This window comes from Propithecus coquereli, unplaced genomic scaffold (genome assembly GCF_000956105.1).
Source record: "Propithecus coquereli isolate 6110/MARCELLA unplaced genomic scaffold, Pcoq_1.0 Scaffold178, whole genome shotgun sequence".
In the NCBI taxonomy this organism is placed as follows: Eukaryota; Metazoa; Chordata; class Mammalia; order Primates; family Indriidae; genus Propithecus; species Propithecus coquereli.
The window spans coordinates 2,457,229-2,481,941 of NW_012142523.1; the positions used below are offsets into that span (position 1 = coordinate 2,457,229).

Sequence of the window (24,713 nt, forward strand, 5' to 3'; positions counted from 1 at the left end):
CCACGCAGTGCCAAGCTCTGTACTAACTGATTTACATAATAATAGCTAACATTTGCTATGCATTGTTAGGAGCCAGGCCCTGAGTTAATCATTTTAGGTGTATTATCTCATGGAAGTCTCACAAAAACCTGGTGACATAGATGCTATTATTATCCTCATTTTACAGGTGGAGAAAGCGAGGTTGAGAATTCATCCAAAGTCATGCAGCTTAGCTGTAAGCTGGAAAGTGAAACTACAACTGTCCAATTCTCTTCTGCCCACCAGGCTGGTCACCTCTAGTCACCGTTTCCCTTTATTTCTTACTGTTTCTGCTTTGACCCCTCACGGTCTAGGGTCTCAACGCGCCCCTTCAATAGGCTCCGCCCCCTTATGCTCGAGTGCCCGCCCACTGGGCAGGGCCGTTATCCCTGAGCCTATGGAAAGGGTCAGGATCGCAACAGGCCCCGCCCTCAAGCATTGAACTCGTTCCGATTTGTTCAGTGCCAGGGGCCGTGAGAAGATGACATATTTATTGGCTACGACCTCTGAAAGGCAGCAAACAGAGGGGGCTGCCCACCGGCGCTCGCGCTGTTCCTTCTGGGAGTTGTAGTCTCAGACGCTCCATTGCCGGGGTGGCGCCGTTCGGACTCCGCGTCCCAGCATTCCCTGCGCGAGCCCTGGAGCACTTCCGCCCTGTTGTGAAGTGGGTGTCTCGGTGGGTGAGTCCGGGTGGCGGGGCGGGGGCAGGAGAGACTCAGGCTCTGGGCTGGAGACTAGGAGGTGGTGGTGACACAGGGGGCTGGGGAAGGTGAGAGGGGAGAAAGAAGCTTATATATGGTGGTAGAGGGTGAGGGGCGGTCAGAGGATGAAGCGTCCGGAGATGGGAAGGGTCATAGAGGGGTCGGGGATGGGGAGGAAGATAGAGGGCCCTGGGGGTGAGGAGGGCCTTAGGAAGGTCTGAAGGTGAGGAGGCAGAGAGGTTTTGGAGGTGGGAGAGCTATAGAAGGGTCTGGAGACCACGGAGATGATAGAGGGTTCTGGGGCCCTGACAAGAAGTGAAGATAGGAGGGCCTGAGCTTGAAGCCCTGTCTTAAAAATAGTGCTTCAGTCTCTACTTACCTGCCTAGAACAAACATACTTAATTTGATACCCTCTCTAAGGGTCGTTACCGCTGGAACCCAGTGGGTGGGACTGGCTATTGTGTTCTGCCCCAAACCTACACTTTTCCCTGTGCTTGATGGAAGTGAATGACACCACCATGCACTTTGCCTACCTACCTGCCTATCTACTTTACCCTCTGATTCCTTTTGCATTTGAAGATCCAAGGGCCTTCAAACCTTTCAATTTCTTTAACATATCTTCAATCTGCCCTTTTGTTGGCAGGGTTTTTGCAGAAGCCTCCACCTTTTCACTCTGCCGGCATGAGCAGACACATTGCAGCTGGTGTGATTGGTTTAACCCACAAATCTGATTATGCCTTCTCTTAAAAACCTTCATTGGGTTCTACCATCTGTAGAATTCAGTCCAAACACTTTAGCTTGGTATTCTAGACCCTTCATAAACTCCTTTTGCCACCTAATCTCCATGAACTCCACACTCCGGGGCTGTCAAAATTTTCCCCATTTCTTGGGTAGGCCATTTGATTTTCCATCATGGTATATGCTGTTCTCTTTGCTTAGAATATTCGCCCCTCCACCATTCTCTGCTAAGAAAAGTACTCTTCCTTCAAGAACCAACTCAACTCCTAGTTTGTTCAATTTTCTTAAGCAGATTAAGTCACCCCCAGCTCCCATGACTTCTCTTCATATTTGAACATAATTACCTGTGACTTTTTTGTTTGTTCCACTAGACTGTGAGCATCTCCAGGACAGGAACAGCGTTTCAGTCCTTCCGTTTACCATTGCCCATCCCAGAGCAGTAAACACTTGATGTAAATCAGTAAATACTTGATGGATGTGTGAATAAAGACCATCCAGGGTAAGCTTTGCTCTACCAGGCTTCTAGACACTATTTCCAGTGGATTTCTATGGGCAGGAGCTTTAGCCTTCTCCTGCCTGTCAGGGTTATCTGCAGGAAGCTGAGGCTGATTCAATGCCGATGGGAGTTTAAGCCAGGGGTGGCAAATACACAGAATGTGTTCTGCCACTTCTTCTTCCCGTGTCCCTGACACTCATGGCTAATTGGTCACAGCACATATTTACACAGTACTCAGAGCCCTCAGCACACTACTTTAGGCAGCCACTTCTAGTTGACTGAAGTTTGTGCTTTAAATGAAACCTATTTGCTCTCCCTGGTTTAAGCACCTAAGTGTGAGGTCAGCGTGCTTTAAGCCATAGCTTGTATGATCAGGTGAGTGGGCCTGACAGCCTGTGGGAACTCCCAGTTTTTTCTCTTTGGAGGTCACAGACCGGTCTTGGCCTTTCCCGTGGAATTGGGGAGGATCTTCTCTTCCCATCCTACTGTTCACTGAGTGGACTCCTCATGCCTACCTTCTTATTAACCCAGGAGCCAAGATGCCTCTCAGTTTCCCTGTGTTTGTAAAGGGATCCTGATTTTGATGGCAGTCAACACCTATCCCTCATTGCTTGAGGGAATCTGTACCTTTTCTAGGTCTTCCTCGATATTGGAAGGGACCTTTGAGATCATTTAGCTGACAGGTGGCAAAGTGACAGCCCATGTTGAATGAGGTCCACCATCATACTTTATGTAATCCTCATGGCATGTGAAACAATTTTGAGTTGGTTGCCAACATTTAAAAAATCTAGAGTTCTAGTTTCTTTTGGAAAAATTGGAAGGCCTGGGAGTACTCTGGGCCTGTGTGCCCCTGGCACTCTGTGGTTAGCCACAGTCTCCACCCAGTTCTCTTCCTTCACTCATTGACTCATTTACATTGCTAGGCCCCTGTAGCCATTAAACTTGTAGCCACTGATTCTAGTTTCCCTGCCCTACTCTACCCCTATCATACTAATTGGGGAACCTGGGGCATCTGCTGAATAGGGCCAGGCTGTGTAAGCTGCCACCTAGGTAGGCAGCCATGGGGTCTACGTGACCTGTCTAGAGTCACAGGGCTGATAAATGGCAGGAGTGGAACTAGAAGCCCAATCTGCTCGCTTCTGTCTTAATGTTCTTTTTACTTTCCCATACCATCTTCTCAGGAGTTTGGATGACTGGCAGGCATAGAGGAGGCTGTGTGATGTGGTTAAGACAAATGGTTAGAGAAAACAGATCTGGGCTTAGATCCTAGCTCTGCCACTTGCTGGTCGCGTAACCTTAAGTGAATCTTCTTCCTAGAAGCTCAGTTTCTGTATATGTAATTGAGGATATAGTGGGAGTCGTACCTTATCAGATAGTCACATTCTGAAGTCAGCACAGAAGGTGAAAATCACATTTAGCCAAAAATCAGCTAGTTTGAAAATCCTTTGGCAAAGAGCCATTTCAGAAATCAACACACTGTCTTTCAGTAAGCTAAGCAGCACAGCCAGGTTTTTTTGTTTGAACATTAAATGAAAGAGTTGGCTTATGTTCGGGACCATGCTGTATGAAAGACACTTCATTCAGACTCAGTGGAGAGAGGCTCAGGGAGCCAAGATTAACCTGGGGAGTAGCAAAGTCATAGGTGTCATTACCACACACATGCTCACTCTGCAACAATCACAGTGAATGGAACCGGCTGTGCTGTTTAAATTATGCTTTCTTTTTTTCCCCTCTGGTCTTTGTACGTAGTAGAAGTTACAGATCAATGAAATGCAGTTCAACGCTAATGTCACTCCACTTGGCTACCTGGAGGATTCAGTGAAATTATGAATGTAGAGCATTATCACCATGCCTGGCACCTTGTAGGCACTCAGTAAATGGGTACTCTTGGAGGTTGCTGATCCGAGTGAGGCCTGACCATTCTTGGTAGTCTCAGGACTAAGGGATGCCACTGTCCATTTTCCCCTGGTCACTTCTGTGTGAAGTCACCTTGCTGTTGGCTCCTGTATTGTCCTCTCTCTCCTCACAATAGGCTGCTATCCATATTTCAGTCTAAAAAAAGGATTGAAAAGGGTTGTGGTAATATATGGTCCCTGGGGCTTTCTGATTTTTATTTGAAACTAACCTTTGGGATTTTCAAGTCTTTCCAGAAGAAAATACCTATGGTCTGAGACTGGGCTTTAGGCCTGGTGGGACTGCTAATTGTCTGTTTTATTGTAGTGTCCAATTTATGCAGGAGCAGAAATGTCTTTACGTGCTTATTGACTGTCCTTCTCACTAGACTGTAATTTTTATGAAGGTAGGGACTGTCTGTCCTAGCTGCTGTTGGATTTGTAGCTCCCAGTGCAGCGCAGGGTATATAGTGGGTATTCTATAAAGGGTGAATTAGTCCTTGTGTGAGAAAGTGACAGGAATGTGTTTGGACTAGTGCACCAGTAAGGCTATAGTTAAAAAAGAAATTTCACGAAAGGTTAATTCTTTAATATAAATGACAGATCATCCATGTCCCATTAAGCTTTTGATGTACTAGATTTACCATTTTAATAAAAGGCAATAAAACTTTTTATGGCCTTGCTGTTTACCAGATACTGGGCTGGGCACTGTGGATGCAGAAATGAGAAAGATACAGTACTCGCCCTAGTAATGTAGTCTAAGGGGGCTGTCAGGTGTAGGAATAGGTAACTATAGTAGTATAGGATAACACCTACATTAGAGGTGTATACCAACTGCTTTGGGAGTATAGGATCGGGGAGGTAATTCTTGGAGGGCAGGAATGGGGGCAGGACATGACAAGGGCCTGTCAAGGAACCCTTGTCAAAGGAGGTGACATTTTAAGCTGATAGCTGAAGGATGAGCAGGAAGTTGCCGGGTAGTTGTGAGTTGTGCTCTCAGCCTCCTCCTAAGTATACGGAGGTCTTTAGGACAAGCTCTTACTTTTTATCACCCTTGCCCTGCTTCCATTCAGTCTAGTCAGATGACCTAAAATGCTAGATAGCACCCTTCCTCATTCTCAATTTAGCTGTGTCATCCCCACTTGCAAGCAGCTAATAGCCTCCTTTGAGTGGGTATTTTTTTTTTTTTTTTTATTTCATCTAGACTTGTTGGGAATGACACAAAGAGCTCATTTTCTCAGATAACCCAGCATGGGTGTTGTCAGGGAGGCTGTAATTTCCCTGGGGACATACACAGATCCCTCTAATATAATGTAGAAAGTGGTAAATGTCGTAGAGAGATGGAAATAAAGAGGAGAAAGGGATTCCTTCTGGCACGAGCAGGAAGGTCATTTATTCTTTTTGTGTCTAGTGTGCACAGAACGGGATTAATTGTAATCCTTGCTTCATGACACGCCATCATTGTTAGTTGATCATTCATGACTTTACTGTTTATTGAGTGCTTCCTGTGTGTGCTGAGCACCGTGCTAGGTCCCTCAGGAAGCTAATGATCTAGTGGGTAAGATAATTACAATAAAGGACGATCAGGGTTATGGAATGGAAAACATAAGATGCTATGGAACCTTCTGGCTGAGGACCGAATCTTGCTTCAGGATACAGGGAAGACCTTGTGGAAAAAGTGCAGTTTAAGAGGAAACCTAGCTGGGTGAAGAAAGGGAGGAGACCACAGCATGGGGGAAGGTTCGGCAGCACGGTGTAGGCTCTGCAAGCTGTGCTGCTGGATCGCCGGGACTAGGGGAGCACGGTAAAGAAATGAGGTTGGAGACTTGGGCAAGGTTTATATGTTCTCCTGAGGGAAATGGGAGATGACTGAAAGGTGTTTACCAGGGAAGTGACATAGTCAGGTTTTGATCTAGTCTGGTTGTTGTGCAAAGAATGGAGCAGGGGTTGGGTGAGGGGAGCAGAGGCAGGACATGTGTTAGGAAGCCGATCAAGTGAAAGAAGATTCTCAGGACTGATGTGGTGGCCTTGGGGATGGAAATGCCAAGTGGACACAGCTTGGTGATGAATTGGATGTAGGGGATCTTGGAGAAGGATGATGACCAGGCCCCTGGTGTGGGCACTTGATGGAAAGTTGTACCTTTCCTGAATGGAGAGCTTTAGGAGGCAGACAGGTTTGCAGGAGAAAATAATGAATTCAGCTTTTGACCCATTGAGTTTGGAGTGCCTAAGGGACAGTCAAGTGGAAGTGTCATGAAAGGGTTTGGATTTTGGGGTCTGGAGGTCTGGAAACAGGTCCTGGCTGGGGTTTTGGGAGTCATGTTAAGAGGTGGTGAACAATGCCAGGTGCATGAAATGACGAAGAGGGTGTGTAGAGTGAAAGATTTTGCAAGGAGAGCATCCTTAGAGGATGTCAACAAAGCTTTCAGGCTTAGAATAAAAGGCCTTATGGAGGGGGGTAACATTTGGAACCCAACTTGAGGGAAGGTTAGACTTTGGACACATGTAGGAGGGAGGAAGGCCACACTGGGGCCAGATCATGGAGGCCGGGGATGCTGGGCTAAGGTGTTGAGGCATGTCCCAGAGGACTTAATACTGTGTTGTCTTCCTCCAAAGTGTGCTAGCTGCTGGCTTTGGTGCCACATTGTGGTCTCACTTCCTGCTTATGGAAAAGAGGCATCTTTTAGCACCCCTGCCCCGTGCACAGAGAGTGGAAGGTGTGGGAGAAGTGAGGAAAGTGAGGTCTCTGGGTACTCTGCTCAACTCTGTCCTATGTCTTTCTGTCTTCAGAGCTGTGGGGAGCAGTCTCTCTCTGAGGAGCCCCTTGAAGGACTCACCGCAGATGCAGGAAGCTGTTGGAAGAGGATAGCCCAGCTGACGTGAAGCATCCAGACTACACCATGGCAGTGGCCTTGGAATCCCAGGCCCAGGCCTCTCCCCCACCAGAGGCTGAAGAAGTCCTGATTGTGAAACTGGAGGAGGACTCTTGGGGTTCAGCAACCAAACCCCAGGAGAAGGGCCACGAGTCTGTCTCTGGCCCTGAGGCCTCCCGCCAGCGTTTTAGGCAGTTCCAGTACAGGGATGCAGCTGGACCCCACGAGGCCTTCAGCCAGCTCTGGGCTCTCTGCTGTCATTGGCTGAGGCCAGAGATCCGCCTCAAAGAGCAGATCCTGGAGCTGCTGGTGCTAGAGCAATTCCTGACTATCTTACCCAGGGATGTCCAGACCTGGGTGCAGGCGCGCCACCCTGAGAGCGGTGAGGAGGCGGTGGCCCTGGTGGAGGATTGGCACCGGGAGGCGCGGGCTGCAGAACAGCAGGTGAGGCAAATGGTCCCTTCTCCAAGGAGGGGGTCGGGCAAGGCAGTGGGGCTGTGACTAGGTTAATAAGTGCCCAGATCACAGTAATAATAGTAATAATTATTGAGCAATTGACATTTATTGACCACTACTATATACTAGGCTCTGTTCTAAGTGCTTTACATGTATTAGCTCATTTAATCCTGTCAACAATTTAGTAAGATAGGTACTGTATTCCTGATTTTACCAATGAAGAAACAGAGGCAGAGAAAAGATTGATAATTTGTTCAAGGTCACACAGCTTCTAGATGGTAGAGTCAGGATTTGAACTTGGGCATTCTGACTCTAAAGCCTGCATGTCTAATCACTACTCCAAACTGCCTTTCAGGACCATACTCATAGTATAGTTAATTTATATTGTGTTTTATACTTAACAAAATCTTTTTACATATGTGATCTCTTTGGATGCTTATAGCAGTTATGTAGGTAGACAGAAATAGTAGTTATTATCCCCATTTTATAGATTAAACCGAGGCCCCAAAAGTCAAGTGGCTCACAAAGGTCACTCAGTGAGTGAACCAGAGCCTGAAGTGAGATCCTTAAGTTCCAAAGTCGTCGTTTTTTTTGCTACATGACAGATGCCTCATCTGCAAACTATGGGAATTAAAATACCTCTGAGCCGTGAGGCTCAAGTGAGATGTTAACTGACATTTCGTGAGTACTCATTGTGTGTCAGGCACTATTCTAAGGTTTTCATATTAATATATCCCTCATCTAATCAACCCAGCAAGCCAGTAAGGTAGGTGCTATTATCATTGCCATGTTTATCTGGGTAAACAGAGAGGTAAGTAAACTTGTCTAAATTTATATAACTAAGTGGTAGAACTGAGGTCAAGGAAATGAAAGTATCGTGGATTTAACATTCACAATTTCAACAGTTTGCAAGTGACCCTGAAGACCCACAACATAATGTATGATTTTTCTGTGACACAAATTTTGAATCCTGATTTGAAGCTGGTATGTGTAGAAGAGATCCTTTAGCTGGCTGGGGGCTGAGCCAGCCACCCAGAACCTTCATCTAAACATAACTCTGTTGTTCTCCACTTCTTATAGTCAGTAATTCTTGTGATATTATGCTTAACCACATTTTGTTGGGGAAAATTATAGCGTTGGGAACATCCCTTGCAAATGGCAGGGGTTTTCTGTAACATTTAAACAGTAAGCTCTATACAGATGTGAGGTTGGAGGAAGAAAGGTTTGAGGTCTATGGCTTTGCTTTTTGAATTCCTTTACAAACTGGTTGAAGATAAAGAAAGAATAATATTTAAAGTTGCAGAACTAAGTATGAGAGGGTGTGCCTCATTTTAGTATGCCACCCTACCTACCCCTATATTATTTCTTTTAAAGAAAACAGCTATTTGTCTTAAGTGGCAGTGAAGAAACAAATGGAAGTCTTAGGGCTTCAGAGCTGGAAGATGAAGAACTTGAGACCCAGAGATGAGAATTGACTTAAATCAAGGTCTTTATGATTCTTCTATAAAATGAGAGGGTTGGACTAGACCAAAGGTTCTCAAATTATGCCTTTGTGAGCTGACCAAAAGTTGAACTGCTTCTAAGATTGAGAAAAAATAAGATAATGGAATCTTCTCTGTTATGTATTTTTTTCCCTGTGACTTTTCATTTTATTTTTTGACTTTTCAATCTGCTCCTGAGTGCTCACAAATTTCAAAACAAATGGAAAAGTGGCAAAAGAGCTTGTGTTTTCAGGCACATATGTTGTAGCATGTGATCTTGCATTGCAGAGTATATAACTTAGTTACGTTCTCTGCAAGTAAAATTTTTTCAAGTCTTAGTAATGGTGTGAAATATAGTTTAACTATGTTCCTCAAAGTAAACCACCACCTGAAAAAGGTGGTGACTACATGGCTAAATGGCCCCTAAGATATTTTCCTAAAAGAGATCTTTCAGCTCTGCTATTTTGTGATTTTTAGCCTGTTTCTTTTATCATCATCGTCTTGTAGGACCCCTCTCTCCATCAGGTACATAGACTTTTTTTTAAAAAAAGTAGGCTTTATTCTTAGAGCACTTTTAGGTTCTTGGCAAAATTGAGCAGAAGGTACAGAGAGTTCCTGTCTACCACCCCCGCCTTCTGCTCCAGCCTGCTCCATTATTAACATCCCTCCACCAGCGTGGTACATTTGTTAACATTGACGAAGCTACATTGGCACATCATTATCACCCAAAGTCTGTAGTTTACATTAAGGTTCACTCTTGGTGTTGTACATTCTCTGGGTTTTGACAAATGTATAATGGCATCTGTCAGCTAGTATAGTATCAAATAAAATAGTTTCACTGCTCTAAAAAACATCCTCTATGTTGTGCCCAGTCACCTTTTCCTTCCCCTAACCCTTAGCAATCACTAATCTTTTTACTATTTCTGTAGTTTGCCTTTTCCAGAGTATTATGTAGATGAAATCATACAGTATGTTGCCTTTTCAGATTGGCTTCTTTCATTTAGTAATATGCATTTAAATTTCTTCCATGTCTTTTCATGGCTCCATAGTGCATTTCTTTTTAGCGCTAAATAATGGACCATTGTCTAGAGGTACTACAGTTAATCCACTCAACTACTGAAGGACATCTGGGTGCATCTGAGTTTTGGCAGTTACGTATAAAGCTGCTGCAAATGTCCATGTGTAAGTTTATGTATAGATAGAAGTTTTCAATTCATTTGGATCAATACTAACAAGCATGATTTCTTGATCGTATGGTAAGAATATGTTTACTTTTATAAGAAACTGCCAAACTGTCTTCCAAAGTGGCTATACCATTTTGTATTTCCACCAGCAATTAATCGGAGTTCCTGTTGCTTCACATCCTTGCCAGCATTTGGTGTTGTCAGTGTTTTGGATTTTGGCTATTCTAATAAGTTTATGGTGGTATCTCATTATTATGTTAATTTGTAATTGCTAATGACGTAAGATGTTAAACATGTATTCATATATTTACTTGACATCTGTATATTTTCTTTGGCGAAATGTCTGTTCATGTCTTCTGCCTAGTTTTCTGTTGTGTTGTTTCTTTTCTTATTGTTCAGTTTTAAGAGTGCTTTGTATATTTAGACAACAGTCCTTTATCAGATGTGTCTTTTGCAAACTTTTCTCTCAGTCTGTGGCTTGTCTTCTCATTATCTTGACAATGTCTTTCATGGGGTAGAAGTTTTTAATTTTAATGAAGTCCAGCTTATCAGTTATTTCTTTGACGGATTGTGCCTTTGGTTTTGTATCTAAAAAGTCATTGCCATACCTAAGGTCATCTTGGTTTTCTCCTATATTATATTCTGGGAGTTTTATAGTTTTGCATTTTACATTAAGGTCTATGATCCATTTTGAGTTAATTTTTTGGGGAAGGGTATAAGGTCTGTATCTAGATTCTTATTTTTTTTTTTTGGCATGTAGATGTCCAGTTTCAGCACCATTTGTTGAAAATACTATTTTTGCTTAATTCTATTGCTTTTGCTCCTTTGTCAAAGTTCAGTTGACTATATTTATGTGTGTCTATTTCTAGGCTCTCTATTCTGTCCCATTGTTCCATTGATCTCTTTGTCTGTTCTTTTGCCAATACCACACTGACTTGATTACTATAACTTGATAGTAAGTCTTGAAGTCAGGTAGTATCAGTTCTCTGATTTTGTTCTTCTCCTTTAATACTGAGTTGACTATTCTAGGTCTTTTGCTTCTCCGTATAAACTTTACAATTTGTCAATATCCACAAAATAAATTGCTGGGACTTTGATTGGGACTGCATTGAATCTGTAGATCAGATTGGGAAGAACTGACATCTTGATAATTGTGAGTCTTCCTGTCCATGAACATGGAGGTTCTCTCCATTTATTTAGTTCTTCTTTGATATCTTTCATCACACTTTAATAGTTTCCCCATATAGATATTGTTCATATTTTCTTAGATTTATACCTAAGTATTTCATATTTTTGGATGAGTATATAAATGGTTTTGTGCTTTTAATTTTGAATTCCACTTGTTTATTGCTGGTATATAGGAAAGCAATTGACTTTGATATATTAATCTTGTATCCTGTACCCTTGTTATAATCACTTACTGAATCCAGTTTTTTCGTTGATTCTTTCAGATATTCTCCATAGACAATCGTGAACAAAGACAGTTTTATTTCTTCCTGCCCAAACTGCATACCTTTTATTTCCTTTTCTTATTGTATTAGCCAGTAGGATGCTGGGAAGAAATAGTGAGAGGGGATGTTTTTGCCTTGTTCTTGATCTTAGTGCAAAAGTTTTGTATTTCTCATCATTAAGTAGGATCTTAGCTGTAGGTTTTTTGTAGATGTTCTTTATCAAGTTGAGAAAGTTCCCCTCTGTTCCTACTTTACTGAGAGTTTTTGTCATGATTGAGTGTTGGATTTTGTCAAATGCTTTTTTTGCGTCTATTGATATCACATACGATCATGTGATTTTTCTTTTTTAGGCTGTTGATGTGATGGATTACATTAATTGATTTTCAAATGTTAAGCCAGGCTTGCATACCTGGGATAAATCCCATTTGGTTGTAGTGTATAATTCTTGTTATGTGTTGTTGCATTTGATTTACTAATATTTTGTTGAGGATTTTTGCATCTATATTCATGAGTGATATTCGTTGGTAGGTTTCTTTTCTTGTATCTTTGTCTGGTTATTAGGATAATGCTGGCCACATAGTATGAGTAAGGAAATATTCCCTCTGCTTCTGTCTTCTGGAAGAGACTATAGGGAATTGATATGATTTCTTCCTTAAATGTTTGGTAGAATTCGCCAGCGAACCGGTCTGAGCCTGGTGCTTTCTGTTTTGGAAGGTTATTAAATTATTGTTTTAATTTATTTAACAGATACAGGCCTATTCAGATTGTTTCTTCTTGTATGAGTTTTGGCAGATTCTGACTTTCAAGGAGTTGGTTTATGAAATGTGTGGATATAAATATTCCTTAATTATCTTTTTAATGTCCATGGGATTTGTAGTAATATCTCCTTTTTCATTTCTGATATTAGTAATTTATATCTTCTGTCTTGTTTTCTCAGACTGCCCAGAGGCTTATCAGTGTTATTGATCTTTTCAAAGAACCAGCTTTTGATTTTGTTGATCTTCTCTATTCATTTTCTGTTTTCAATTTTATTGATTTCTGCTCTAATTTTTATTATTTTTTTTTTCTGCTTACTTTAGATTTAATTTGCTTTTCTTTTTTTCTATTTTCCTATGGTGGAAGCTTAGGTTATTAATGTTAGATCTTTCTTCTTTTTTGTATATTCAATCAGTGCTATAAATTTTTCTCTAAGCATTGCTCTCACTGCATCCCACAAATTTTGATAAATTATATTTTCATTTTCATTTAGTTCAAAATATTTTAAATTTTCTCTCAAGATTTCTTCTTTGATTCATATATTATTTAGAAGTATACTGTTTAGTCTCCAAGTATTTGGGGATTTTCTGGCTATCTTTCTGTTACCGATTTCTAGTTTAATTCCCGTATGGTCTTAAGAGCAGACATTGTGTGATTTCTGTTCTTTTAAATTTGTTAAGGTGTGTTTTATGGCCCAGAATGTGGTCTGTCTTGGTGAATGAAGGTTCCATGTGAGCTTGAGAAGAGTATGTATTCTGCTGTTGTTGGATGAAGTAGTGTGTAGATGTCAGTTATGTCTAGTTGATTGATGGTACTGTTGAGTTCAACTGTGTTCTTACTGATTTTCTGCCTGGTAGATCTGTCCTTTTCTGACAGAGGGGTGTTAAAGTCTCCGACTATAATAGTGGATTCATCTAGTTCTCCTTATAATTCTGTCAGTTTTTATCTCACATATTTTGATGCTGTTACTTGGTGCATTACGTATGAAGTGCATGTGTAATCCTTGTTTGTATTAAGGATCGTTATGTCTTCTTAGAGTATTGACTCTTGCATCATTACGTAATGCCTCTCTTTTTTTTTTTTTTTTTTTTTTGAGACAGAGTCTCACTGTGTTGCCCGGGCTAGAGTGCCGTGGCATCAGCCTAGCTCACAGCAACCTCAAACTCCTGGGCTCAAGTGATCCTTCTGCCTCAGCCTCCCGAGTAGCTGGGACTACAGGCATGCGCCACCATGCCTAGCTAATTTTTTCTATATATTTTTAGCTGTCCAATTAATTTCTTTCTATTTTTTTAGTAGAGACGGGGTCTCGCTCTTGCTCAGGCTGGTCTCGAACTCCTGAGCTCAAACAATCCACCCGCCTCGGCCTCCCAGAGAGCTAGGATTACAGGCGTGAGCCACCGCGCCCCGCCCGTAATGCCTCTCTTTATCTCTGAGAACTTTCCTTGCTCTGAAGTCTGCTGTATGTGAAATTAATATAGCTATTCCCATTTTCTTTTGACTAGTGTTAGCTTGTTATATCTTTCTTCCTCCTTTTACTTTTAATCTATATGTGTCTTTATATTTAAAGTGGATTCCTTGTAGACAACATATATTTGGGTCTTGTTTCTTGACCCACTCTGGCAATCTCTTTTAATTGGTGTACTTAGACCATTGGCATTTAAGGTGATTATTGATATAGTCAGATTAATATTTTTTAAGTTTCTGGTCTGATAATTCCAACATTCCTGCCATTTCTGACTCTGGTTCTGATGCTTGTTCATGCTCTTCAAACTGTGTTTTTTGTCTTTTAGTTTGCCTTGCAATTTTTTGTTGAAAGATGGACATGATTTACTGCATAAAAGTAACTGTGGTAAACAGGCCTTTAGTAATATAGTGATAATCTGTAGTCCCATGATTATGTCTCAGTCTTTTTGTGTGCCTATGTGCCTGGACTCCGAACCTCACTAGTGCTTTTCAGTTTTCCCCACCTTAGGTGGGACAGGATGCCTGGATGCTTGGAGGGGGCTGCCAGTGGATATTTCCCATCCCCCATGTGGAAGAGTAGAGGGAGCTAAAGTTGCATGTTTCTCTTCTGCCAGTTAGGTTAGACTTTGGTAAAATAGTTTCTCCTAAGGGCAGGCCTTACAAGAAGAGCAGAGTGCTCTGGCATATTTCAAAATGGTTCTTTTTCCCCGCCCCGTGCCATAGCATGAGGGGATTTTCCTCTGATGCTCACTGTGAGGACCTGGTTGAGCTCCTGGAGGCAAAACTCACAAAAATGTGCTCCTTTCCCGTGGCTGGGTGCCCTGGAGTTTGTAACTCTCTGAGTTGTCCACACTGTGCCTCTGGCAATTCATCAATTACAATTGAGGCGCTGTTTCTGCAGAGGTTTCTACTCTACAAAGTTGTGAATCTCTGAATCCATCTGTCTGTCTCTGCAATTTTGGGAGCAGTAGTTTGCCCTGTGACCTTACTTCTCTGAGGGCTCTAAGAAGAGTTCTTGTTTTTCAGCTTGTTCAGCTTTTGACTTCTTCTTAGGATGGAGTGGCAATTCTAAACTCCCTACATACTAGACTGGAAACCAAAAGTTTATCCAACTCATTGTCAGTTGAATAGTCTTTCTGCGTCCACAGTTACCATCCATAGAATCAGAATCTTTGCTTAGGAATGGGAATAGTTAGAGGTGCTGGGATTGAAAATAAAGATTGTTCTTAAGTCTAGTCACACGTTCTTCTGTTGATTATAACCATAACAAAGTGAGTTGTTTTTTTTTAAATGACCATATAAGAATATTGATAAGCAGGTATTTTCTCCCTGTGAAGTCATTTGGAATGACCTTTGATGCTCATGGCCCATTCTTCTCAATGGTAAAAATACCTCTCTTTGAGAGTGTTTTTAGACTAGCCAAAGATTTTTGGAGCAAAATTTGGCAAACTCAGTAAGTTGATGAAGATGGTTATTATTATTTTGGTTCAAAAAAGTAAGGTTCAGAGCAGTGTATCTAGTCACTACCGTTTTGTAAAAATGGGAAAAAATAAGAATATATATTTACAGTTGCTTTTATATAGAAAGAAACTCTGAAAGGATGACAAGAACATGATTATCAGTGAGGAGTAGGGGAAGGAACTGAGTAGATGGGATGGAGATGGGTGGGGGTGGGGTATTTTTACTGAACATAACTTTGTATATATTTTCTGTTTTTAAACCAGGTGTGTCTATTACCTATTGAAAAAATTGAAATCCATTTTTAAAAGTTCTATAAAGCATTGAAATTGTTATTAATATATTGTTAGGGTTTTAAGGCCAGGAAATAATAACACCTTGGCCTCTACCTCTGAATTTGGAACTAACTGGGAAATAGAGATTAGAAATTAGCTTTATGATTGATAAAGTTGATTGGGTAATGTTATCTCTCAGTTGGTTATTGTCTTTTATTTTATATATATTCTGTATATCTCTGAATACTTTTTTTTGCCTGAAATTCTACATTGAAATTAAAATTGCCACTTCTGTTTTCCTTTTGAGTTAGAGTGCATTATCTTTTGCTTATCCTTCTTTCTTTTTTAGTTGACACATAATATAATAATAATTGTACATATTTATGGGGTACATAGTGATGTTTCAATACATAAAATATATGGTGATCAGATTAGGGTAATTAGCATATCCATCATCTCACATTTATGATGTCTTTATCTTGGGAACATTCAGTATCCTCTCTTCTAGCTACTTGAAAATATGTACTAGATTATTGTTAACTATAGACATCCTATGGTGCTGTAAAACACTAGAACTTATTCCTATCTAGCTTTAATTTTGTGTCCTTTTACAAATCTCTTCCTATCTCCTCCCATTACCCTACCCTTCCCAGCCTTTAGTAAACTCTGTTCTACTTATCCTTCTGCTTTAAGATTAGATGTACCTTTCTAAACAGCACATACTTTTATTTCATTTTAAAATTCCACCTGTAATTGCTTATCCCTCCTTTAAAAATTTTTATTTTAAAAATATCTTTGCCTGTCAGCAGAGATACTTAGAGCAATTACATTTAGTGTTATATGTGTGTCTTTTTATGCTGTTTTTATGCCTCCCTTTGCCTTTTAACATACTTATTGTTAATTTTTATCTCTTTTTGAAAACTTCAAAATTAAACCTTTTTTGATGCTCCTGGATTATTTTTCAATGTCACAAAAATTTTACATAATTTATGTTTTATGAATCAAAAATGTTTGAGGCTGGGTATGGTGGGTATAATCCTAGCACTTCGGGAGGCTGAGGCAGGAGGATCCATTGAACTCAGGAGTTCGAAGTTGCAGTGAGCTATGATCTGCAGTGATCTACTCCAGCCTGGGTGACAAAGTGAGACCCTGTCTCAAAAAAAAAAAATATATATATATTGAACAGTGGCAGCCTCATTGAAACACTTGTGTACTACCCCGCATTAACAGATGGTACTCATTTGGTGGTATAAATGCTGGTCTATTTACTGAAGTCAGTCTGATGGCTTTCTCGTCGTACTTGAAGCTATCTTGGATCTCAAGAGAACCAGTTAACCTCTGGACCACAGTCATACTCAAAATAACATTCCCTGCCCTACCAAAGTGGGTCTTACTGAACTGATGATTGGCTGATGATTAGGAATTTTGCCCTCTGTGTGTAGGAACCGGACTTGTGTGTAGAGGAGACCAAGTCCTTAAAGGCAGTGCAAGAATCTCAGAGCTTCCAGTTGCAGCCAGTGGATTCCTGGCCTGAGGGACAGTCCCAGAAGCAGTGGGTGAAGAGTATATGCCCTGACCTTCCCAATCATCTAAATGCCAAGGTGGCACCACAGCCCTTAAAAGAAAGTGGTAAGTACCAAGAGTCTGGGAACATCAGGGAATAAGCCTTCTCAGGAGAGAGGGGCAGGAGGTAAGGAAGGACATATGGGGAGGAAAGATTTACAGAATTCAAGGCAAGGGACAGGATGGTGTCTGAGGGACACACTGACTGAGAGGTAAGGTAAGTAAGCATCGTAAGAGATGCCAGCACGCCTGACTGTAGCTGGAGTCCTGCAGCAGGTGCAGGCTGGGCCTGGGGCAGGAGGTGATCATAGGAGGTCAGGGTTGGCAGCTCCCACCTGGCAAACCACTCTGGGCAGCTTAGGAGCTACGCACTCTAGAAGGGAAGTGAAAAGGGAAGTCTGCACTGGCCGCAGGGATAGTCTAGTTTGATCCAAGTAGGACTTTGAGGAAGCTGGATCTCAGAGGGAGGTGGTTTTTGGGAATCCAAGCTTGGGTTTCAGAGACTTTTTCTTTTCCTTAGCTGTCCTTGCTCCCCGAGTCCCCACTCTCCCAAAGATGGGGAGCACTGGAGATTGGGAGGTGACAGCTGAGTCCCAGGTAAGCTGCTATTTGTTCTTCCCTTCCTGTCATTGCTGCTCCTGTGCTCTCGCCCCCCATGCTCTGCCTCTCTCTCCATGGCCTCCCCTCAGCTAAAGGGCAGGAGGCCCAGGGTGTTAGCCTTTGCCCCTGACCCTGCAATCTGCTGGGCCTCTTTCTTTGGTCATGCTGCTCCTCACAGCGCACACATGTGGCGTCCCTATATTCCCATTGTTTTTCCTGGAGCCTGGTAGGGTTTCCAGGCTGTCTTCAAGGGTCAGTGATGTTCGAGGTCCTTCTCTTGTGCATCTCCTAGGATGCCCTTGGCCCTGGCAAGCATGCTGAGAAGGAGTTCTGCAAGGACCCTCTGGGAGACGACTGTGGGAACAATGTGTGCTTGGGTAAGGAAACATCCCCGCTGAAGATGATGCTCTCGTGTTTCTGGTGCATTCAGTTCCCAAAGAGGGTTTCACCATTCCCTTAAGAATCAGGGCTCTGCAGTCTCTGGAATTTCAGAGCCTGGAGGAAGACTTGTTCTCTGTAGCCCACACTGTGATGGCAGGGGTGGAGTCTGCCTGAGTAGAGGCTGGCAGGGTGGCTTCCACGAGCCTACCCTCTTGGGGCTCATTGCCTTCCTTACCTGAGGCACAGTCACCGCAGTCCAGAGGCCGGGTGCAGCCTGCAGTCTCAGAAATGCAATTTTTCAGCACCAACCAGGTCTCTCAGAGGCAGACTCAAGTGAACTAAGTCCATGAGACCAATGTATTAAAGCCAATGAGAAACAAATATCACTGGGCACAAAACACTTGAAGCCCGTGTGTCCAGCACAGACTCCTGTTCTGTAGACACAACGATGTGGGAGGCCAAATGGCAATGGGCCATTTCCCTGTGGAGCTTGGGGTCACTGTGGGGGAGTTAGACTTGGGAATGTGGTAAGGTAGAAGAGAGACGGTAGGTCTCACCATGGTAAGCTTAGATACCAGAAGCTCGTTGACCACTTGTTTGGTAGTGCGACCCCTTTTTCTTTCATGACATCTGGGGCAAATAGCGTTCAAAGGAACAGACTTTGGGAAATGCTGAACTAGGTTATCCTTATGCGTCTTTTAGCTCTAAACTCTTTTTCATTTAGTTTTCTTCAAATATATATTTTAATTAAAGCCTTCCTATTTTGTTAGGGTTGGGAGCTATTGGGACAGCAGTCCTTTAAACATAGCCAACTGTTTTAAAAATAAGGGAATTAATTTTCTTCAGCATTAGCTTCATCCTAAAGCTGTTTTGTCTTATGGTCAAAAGATAGATGCCAGTGGCAGTGGAGGGCTAGCAAGAGAGAGTCTCTCTCTCGCCTTCCATCTGTCTCTCTCCCCTCACCCATCTCTCTCTCTTTCTCCCTCCCTGTCTCTCTCACACACACACACACAGAGGAACCTTTCCTCCAACCGTGGAATTTAGGTCATGTGCCCATCTGTGGACCAAATAACAGTTGTCTGGTATATGCTGTTTTATAATAACAGCAAAAAAGCAAATGAACAAGGCAAACAGGTCACTTGATGTTTTTGGAATAGTGGTCCTATTACCTCTAGTTACCTCTCCCCATCCCTCCAGATATTTTAAGGATTAGCATGGGAATTTTTTTTATCAGCCTTTTGCAGGGAAAGGATCTATATCAAGTTTCAGGAACATTTTGGACAAACACTCATCTCAACAGATCATCTCTACTCAGTCATTTCTCTTCTTCCTTTTGTATAGGAGTTTCAGTTTCAAAACCAAGTATTACCTCCCAGAGAGAGCAAGGACCAGAATTTTGGGGTATAAGTCTTAAAAATTCTTGGAAAAGGAACACTGCAGATTATAACCTGGAAAATGAGCAAACAAAACCAGCTCAGGCATTGGCCTGGAGGGACTCAAGGGCCTGGGAAGAGCAGTACCAATGGGACGTGGAGGAAATGAAGGTGTCAGGTGTTCACTGGGGCTACGAGGAGACCAAGACTTTCCTGGCAATTTTGAGTGAGTCCCCTTTCTCTGAAAAGCTCCGTACTTGTCACCAGAACCGCCAGGTGTACCGGGCCATTGCAGAGCGGCTACGGGCAAGGGGCTTCCTGCGGACACTGGAGCAGTGTCGCTACAGGGTCAAAAACCTCCTGCGGAATTACCGGAAAGCCAAGAGCAGCCACCCACCAGGAACCTGTCCGTTCTATGAGGAGCTAGAAGCCCTGGTGAGGGCTCGGACAGCCATCAGAGTCACAGACGGCCCAGGAGAGCCTGTGGCACTCCCCAGGCTGGGGGATAGTGACGCAGAGATGGATGAGCAGGAGGAAGGGGGCTGGGAGCCTGAGGAAACAGCAGAAGACTGTAATGGTGCTGGCCAGGTCACTGATGAGTCCACCCAGGGGCCCAGGATCGCAGAAGGCCCAGCTCTGCTCCAGAGCCGTATTGGTAAGAACTAGGGGTTTAATCAGGTCCAGATTCCAACCTTCTTGTCAGCCAGACTGCTGCTTCCTGATGTCAGGACTGCAAGTCTGGTTTGATGCCACTAGAGTAAGGAGCTGTGTTCCTTAGGTCATCCTCAAACTCCTCTCTTCTCCCCTGACCAAGTCTCTTAGTTACAGAAGCAAACACTTTTCAAACCTTAAGGGACCTCAAAGAGCCGATCCAGTATTTCCCTGGTGTGTCGCTGGTGGTATGGGGATAATCACAGGTGTTACATGAGTGAACTTTTAATTCTCATATCTGCGTATTGCTCTTAATGTGAATGAGCACATCAACCTGTGATTTCACGGATAGTAAGTCCTGGGAAAGAAGGACAGTGAGTGAAATATTAAACAGCAGAAATCAGGGCAGCACAGACTTGAACAAGTAATATGTGGGCAACATCCAGTCGTTCATTGTAAAGGTCGAAACACTGACATCCAGGAGATGAGATATCTTATGTAAAGACACACAGAGGTAGGAGCAGAGCCAGGGTCAGAGCCTGTGACCACTGCCTGCCAGTTTTATGTGGTTTTCCCTCCACCATGCAGGTGCCCTGGGCTGCATCATTTACCTGCAGAGGGATGGAGACTAGACCACCTCCTTTTCATTCCTCCACAAAAGAGGACAGGACATCCTCAGTTTTACTATTGCAAGAGTATCTGAAATCCATTTATGCCTCTAATCTTTAGGGATTCTCAGCTTCCATATTTTGTTAAAAGGAAAATTCATGAAGTAAATAGAGACTAGGTATTTAATGAATACAGGGAGCATCTCACCGATCCCAATTTCAGGCCTTTCCCTTAACCAATCATCTGAAACCATGGGTGAGGTCACCTGATATAATTGACATAAGACATCCCCTTTAGCCAAGACTCCATGTTAATAGAGTCTCTCAGAAGGGGGTGAGGTGGGAAACTCTGACTGACTTTCCCAGCACATCCCTGAGAAACAAGGGGATATTCCCCAGGCCCCTGGGTAGTTTCTGAGATGTCTGTGTTCTAGGTATTCAGAAGGGCAGGTGGTCCCAGTCCCTGATGACACAGGCAAATCTCATTAAGTCTCATACCTCTGAACTTTTCACCCCTGACAGCAGGTGTGCACTGGGGCTACGAGGAGACCAAGGCCTTCCTGGCGATTCTCAGCGAGTCCCCGTTCTCTGAAAAGCTTCGCACCTGTCACCAGAACAGCCAGGTGTACCGGGCCATTGCGGAGCGGCTGTGTGCTATGGGCTTCCTGCGGACGCTGGAGCAATGTCGCTACAGGTTCAAAAACCTCCTTCGAAGCTACCGGAAAGCCAAGAGCAGCCATCCGCCAGGGACGTGCCCCTTCTATGAGGAGCTGGACTCGCTGATGAGGGCTCGGACTGTGGTCAGGGCCATAGGGACTGTCAGGGAGGCCGTGGGTCTCCTGAGGTGTGGGCAGAGCAGTGCTGAGGCTGATGACCAGGAGGCCTGGGCTGAGATGGCAGATGAAGATGCTGTCAAACCTCCAACCCCATGTCCTGAAACCCCAGACACGGGTAAGCCTGGAGTAGTTGAATGTCCACAGAATCTGCAGGCAGGTAGAAAGGGTGAGGAGCCAGGCTTAATTTCTCTGTCTTTTAACTAGAGAGAATGCGATTGGGTAGGAAAAAGGATTTGTACTTTTCCCAGATTATCCAATCTCCAGCTTCGTGTGATCCTCTAAATCAGTTAGTCAGTTGAGCTTTCACTGGGATACATCTAGGCAGTTATAGAGTTACTCGATCTTGTGTGACACACGTTATACTGAATACACTAGAAGAAGGAGGTGTTCATTATTGAATATCAAGATGGGGAGACTGGCTGGCTGCTTGGGCTGGGGCCCATGGCTTACTTGGTGGGGTCACCATGTCCCAGACTCCATTCCTCAGCTTTACAGATGAGAAACATATGTATGCACTAAAACTTGGTTGATTTCATGTTAGTCACATTTACAAGATGTGAGATATAAGATACAAGATATGAATTCATGTTAGCCAAATTCATAAGACACAATACACAGAGATATATATGTAGAATCACTATATGTAGAATCACTAACTGATGAATGAAGAAAAGCTGCATTTCTGTCCATTCTTTCAGGTTTTGAGATGAGGCCCGAGGATGAAGACCAGATTTCAGAGCAGGACATTTTTGAGGGTTTGCCTGGAGCCTTGTCCACGTGTACTGCAGAGGCTGTCTGCAGGCCTCTTGACTGGGGGGCAGACAGTGAAAATGAAAGTGAAGGCAAACAGCAGTGGGGAAACCCCCCACAGGAGCAGTGGGAGGAATGTTCTTCTGACGAGGACTTAGAAAAGCTCATTGACCATCAAGGCCTGTACCTTGCGGAGAAACCCTACAAGTGTAATACATGTGTGAAGAGCTTCAGTCGGAGCTCCCACTTCCTCGCTCACCAGCGGATCCACACGGGCGAAAGACCCTACAGATGCCTTGAATGTGGCAAAAACTTCAGTGACCGCTCCAACCTCAATACCCATCAGAGAATCCACACTGGAGAGAAGCCCTACAAATGCCTCGAATGTGGGAAAGGCTTTAGTGACCACTCCAATCTCATCACCCACCAGAGAATCCACACAGGGGAAAAGCCCTATAAATGTGGGGAATGTTGGAAAAGCTTCAACCAGAGCTCAAACCTTCTGAAACATCAGAGAATCCACTTGGGAGGAAATCCTGACCAGTGTAGTGAGCCTGGAGAAGACTTTGGCCTAAGCCCATCTTTTAGTGCTCACTGGAAGAGTTCTACAAAGGAGACATCTCCTGAACAACCTCAGAGTATCAGTAAGAACTTGAATTCTCCTGGACCACACAGCACCAACTCAGGGGAGAAACTCTATGAGTGTTCTGAGTGTGGAAGAAGCTTCTCTAAAAGCTCTGCCCTCATCAGTCACCAAAGAATCCACACAGGGGAGAAACCATATGAATGTGCCGAATGTGGGAAAAGCTTCAGTAAGAGCTCCACCCTGGCCAACCACCAGCGAACCCACACTGGGGAGAAGCCGTACAAGTGCGTGGACTGTGGGAAGTGCTTCAGCGAGCGCTCCAAGCTCATCACGCACCAGAGAGTGCACACAGGAGAGAAGCCCTACAAATGCCTCGAGTGTGGAAAATTCTTCCGTGACCGTTCTAACCTCATTACTCACCAGAGGATTCACACGGGAGAGAAGCCGTATAAGTGCAGAGAGTGTGGGAAATGCTTTAACCAGAGCTCCAGTCTGATTATTCACCAGAGAATCCACACTGGGGAGAAACCCTACAAGTGCACAGAGTGTGGCAAAGACTTCAACAACAGCTCCCACTTTAGTGCCCACCGGCGAACCCACACGGGAGGGAAAGCATTGTAGGGGACACCTCCCCCCCCACGACAAGGGAGAGAGAAATGTATATATCTTATGAGATGTATGCCAGAAAGAAACTTCCCAACTTTTAGGCTTGGTGCTTACCCAAGGAAGTTACCTTGGTATAATCCAGGTAATTTGGAAGTGAATTATAAATACTAAGGATCCAGATTCGAAGGCACTTTTCTTAAGTGTAATTTGTTTTTCTCCTGTACAAAACCCACACTTCTCAGGCTATCTTTGTATTTTCTGCTATGGAAGAGCTTTGTCAGTATTTGAGCCAAACTGATAATTTAGGGTTAAACCGGTGGCCCTGGGCAGTGATTCCAGCTCCCGCCGTGCCTTCACACCGCCCATGTGTACACACACCCCACTGGCAGAGGTTCTCATGTATTCTTAGCTGGGCACATCACAGGAGAACAATGAGACTCTGAGAGAGAGGGGCTGGCCTAGAGCAGACCACTGTGAGCTCAGCAAAGAGTGGGAACAACAGTGACAGCCTTACAAAGCCATTAATCCCAGCAGCAATGGCCAGTGTTTGTTGAGCAGTTGCTCTTTGGCAGGCTCTGTGCTGAGTGCTCATTTCACCCTTACCGCAGCCCTAGGAGATGACACTAACTTTCTCCCCTCTTCCTAGAGGAGAAAACTAAGGCTTGGGAAAGTTAAGGGACTTGTATTGGTCACACATCTGAAGACGGGGGAGACAGGATTCAACCAGATGTCTCCAGAGTCTGAGGTGCTCTGAACGCTGTACTGAATTCCCTTTCTCATTAGGCAGGTAACTCAGGTGCCAGAATCTCCAAGCACTTTGTAGACTGCATTTCCTGTTATAATTACATTATGAATTCTCCTTTTAATAAATATGGAAAGCAGGAATCCCTAAAGATTAAAGACTTGGGATTTTCAGAATTGACGTGCAGCTTGGAGCAAGGCTGAGCTATTATCAAAGTACTTGGTGTGAGTTTCCATCTTTTCAATAATACGGGTGAGAGATACGGGTGGGCTGTGATTGGGAAAGATATGTGGCCAAAGTGATTTTTCTTCCAGTAAGATGCTGCTCTGGCCGAGGAAATGGGGTTTAAGGACTTCCCTTTTCTCAGGATCAGTCCTGCTCTTTGGCTGATTGTAGGTTACACCTTACAGAAACCCGGGATTCCTCACCAGAGCTCACTCGTCTCTACATTTTTGCCTCTCTGATCCTTTTCCTTTGGGTATGGCAGCAGCTTTGTTCCCGGTCCCCTTCCAAGGCTGAGGTAGGAGAGAGGTGGAACGAGCTGGTGTGGATGGTCCTCCACTGGGGGGCTTTGAGACTGTTGTGCATTCGAGGCTCATGGTCCTGTCCCAGGCCTGCCCTGTGCTTTCTACATGTTGGCCATTGAGACCCACCTCCCACACAGACAGGCTGAAGCCGAAAGAGTCACTCAGGATGGTTTTCTAATTTGCAGTACTTGGCCTCTGGAATTTCTCCTTAGAAGTGTTTAAAAATGTTGACCAAGGACTTTGGTTT

The 24,713-nt window shown here is 43.6% G+C and overlaps 1 protein-coding gene across 2 annotated transcripts; it reads left to right on the forward strand.

The window, feature by feature from the left end:
* Positions 1-637: 637 nt before the first annotated feature.
* ZSCAN20 (zinc finger and SCAN domain containing 20) lies at positions 638-24,115 on the forward strand. Of its 2 annotated transcripts, none has more exons than XM_012642247.1 (8): positions 638-694; positions 6,636-7,162; positions 16,686-16,872; positions 17,327-17,403; positions 17,699-17,783; positions 19,129-19,815; positions 20,942-21,370; positions 21,954-24,115. In XM_012642247.1, exons 2-8 carry the CDS (start codon positions 6,746-6,748, stop codon positions 23,210-23,212), a joined length of 3,141 nt encoding a protein of 1,046 aa, XP_012497701.1. In that variant the 5' UTR covers positions 638-694; positions 6,636-6,745; the 3' UTR covers positions 23,213-24,115. The 2 variants fall into 2 exon arrangements, with proteins under 2 accessions (XP_012497701.1, XP_012497703.1); XM_012642249.1 differs by having other exon boundaries at positions 659-698; positions 20,945-21,370; positions 21,954-23,332.
* The last annotated feature ends 598 nt before the right edge of the window (positions 24,116-24,713 follow it).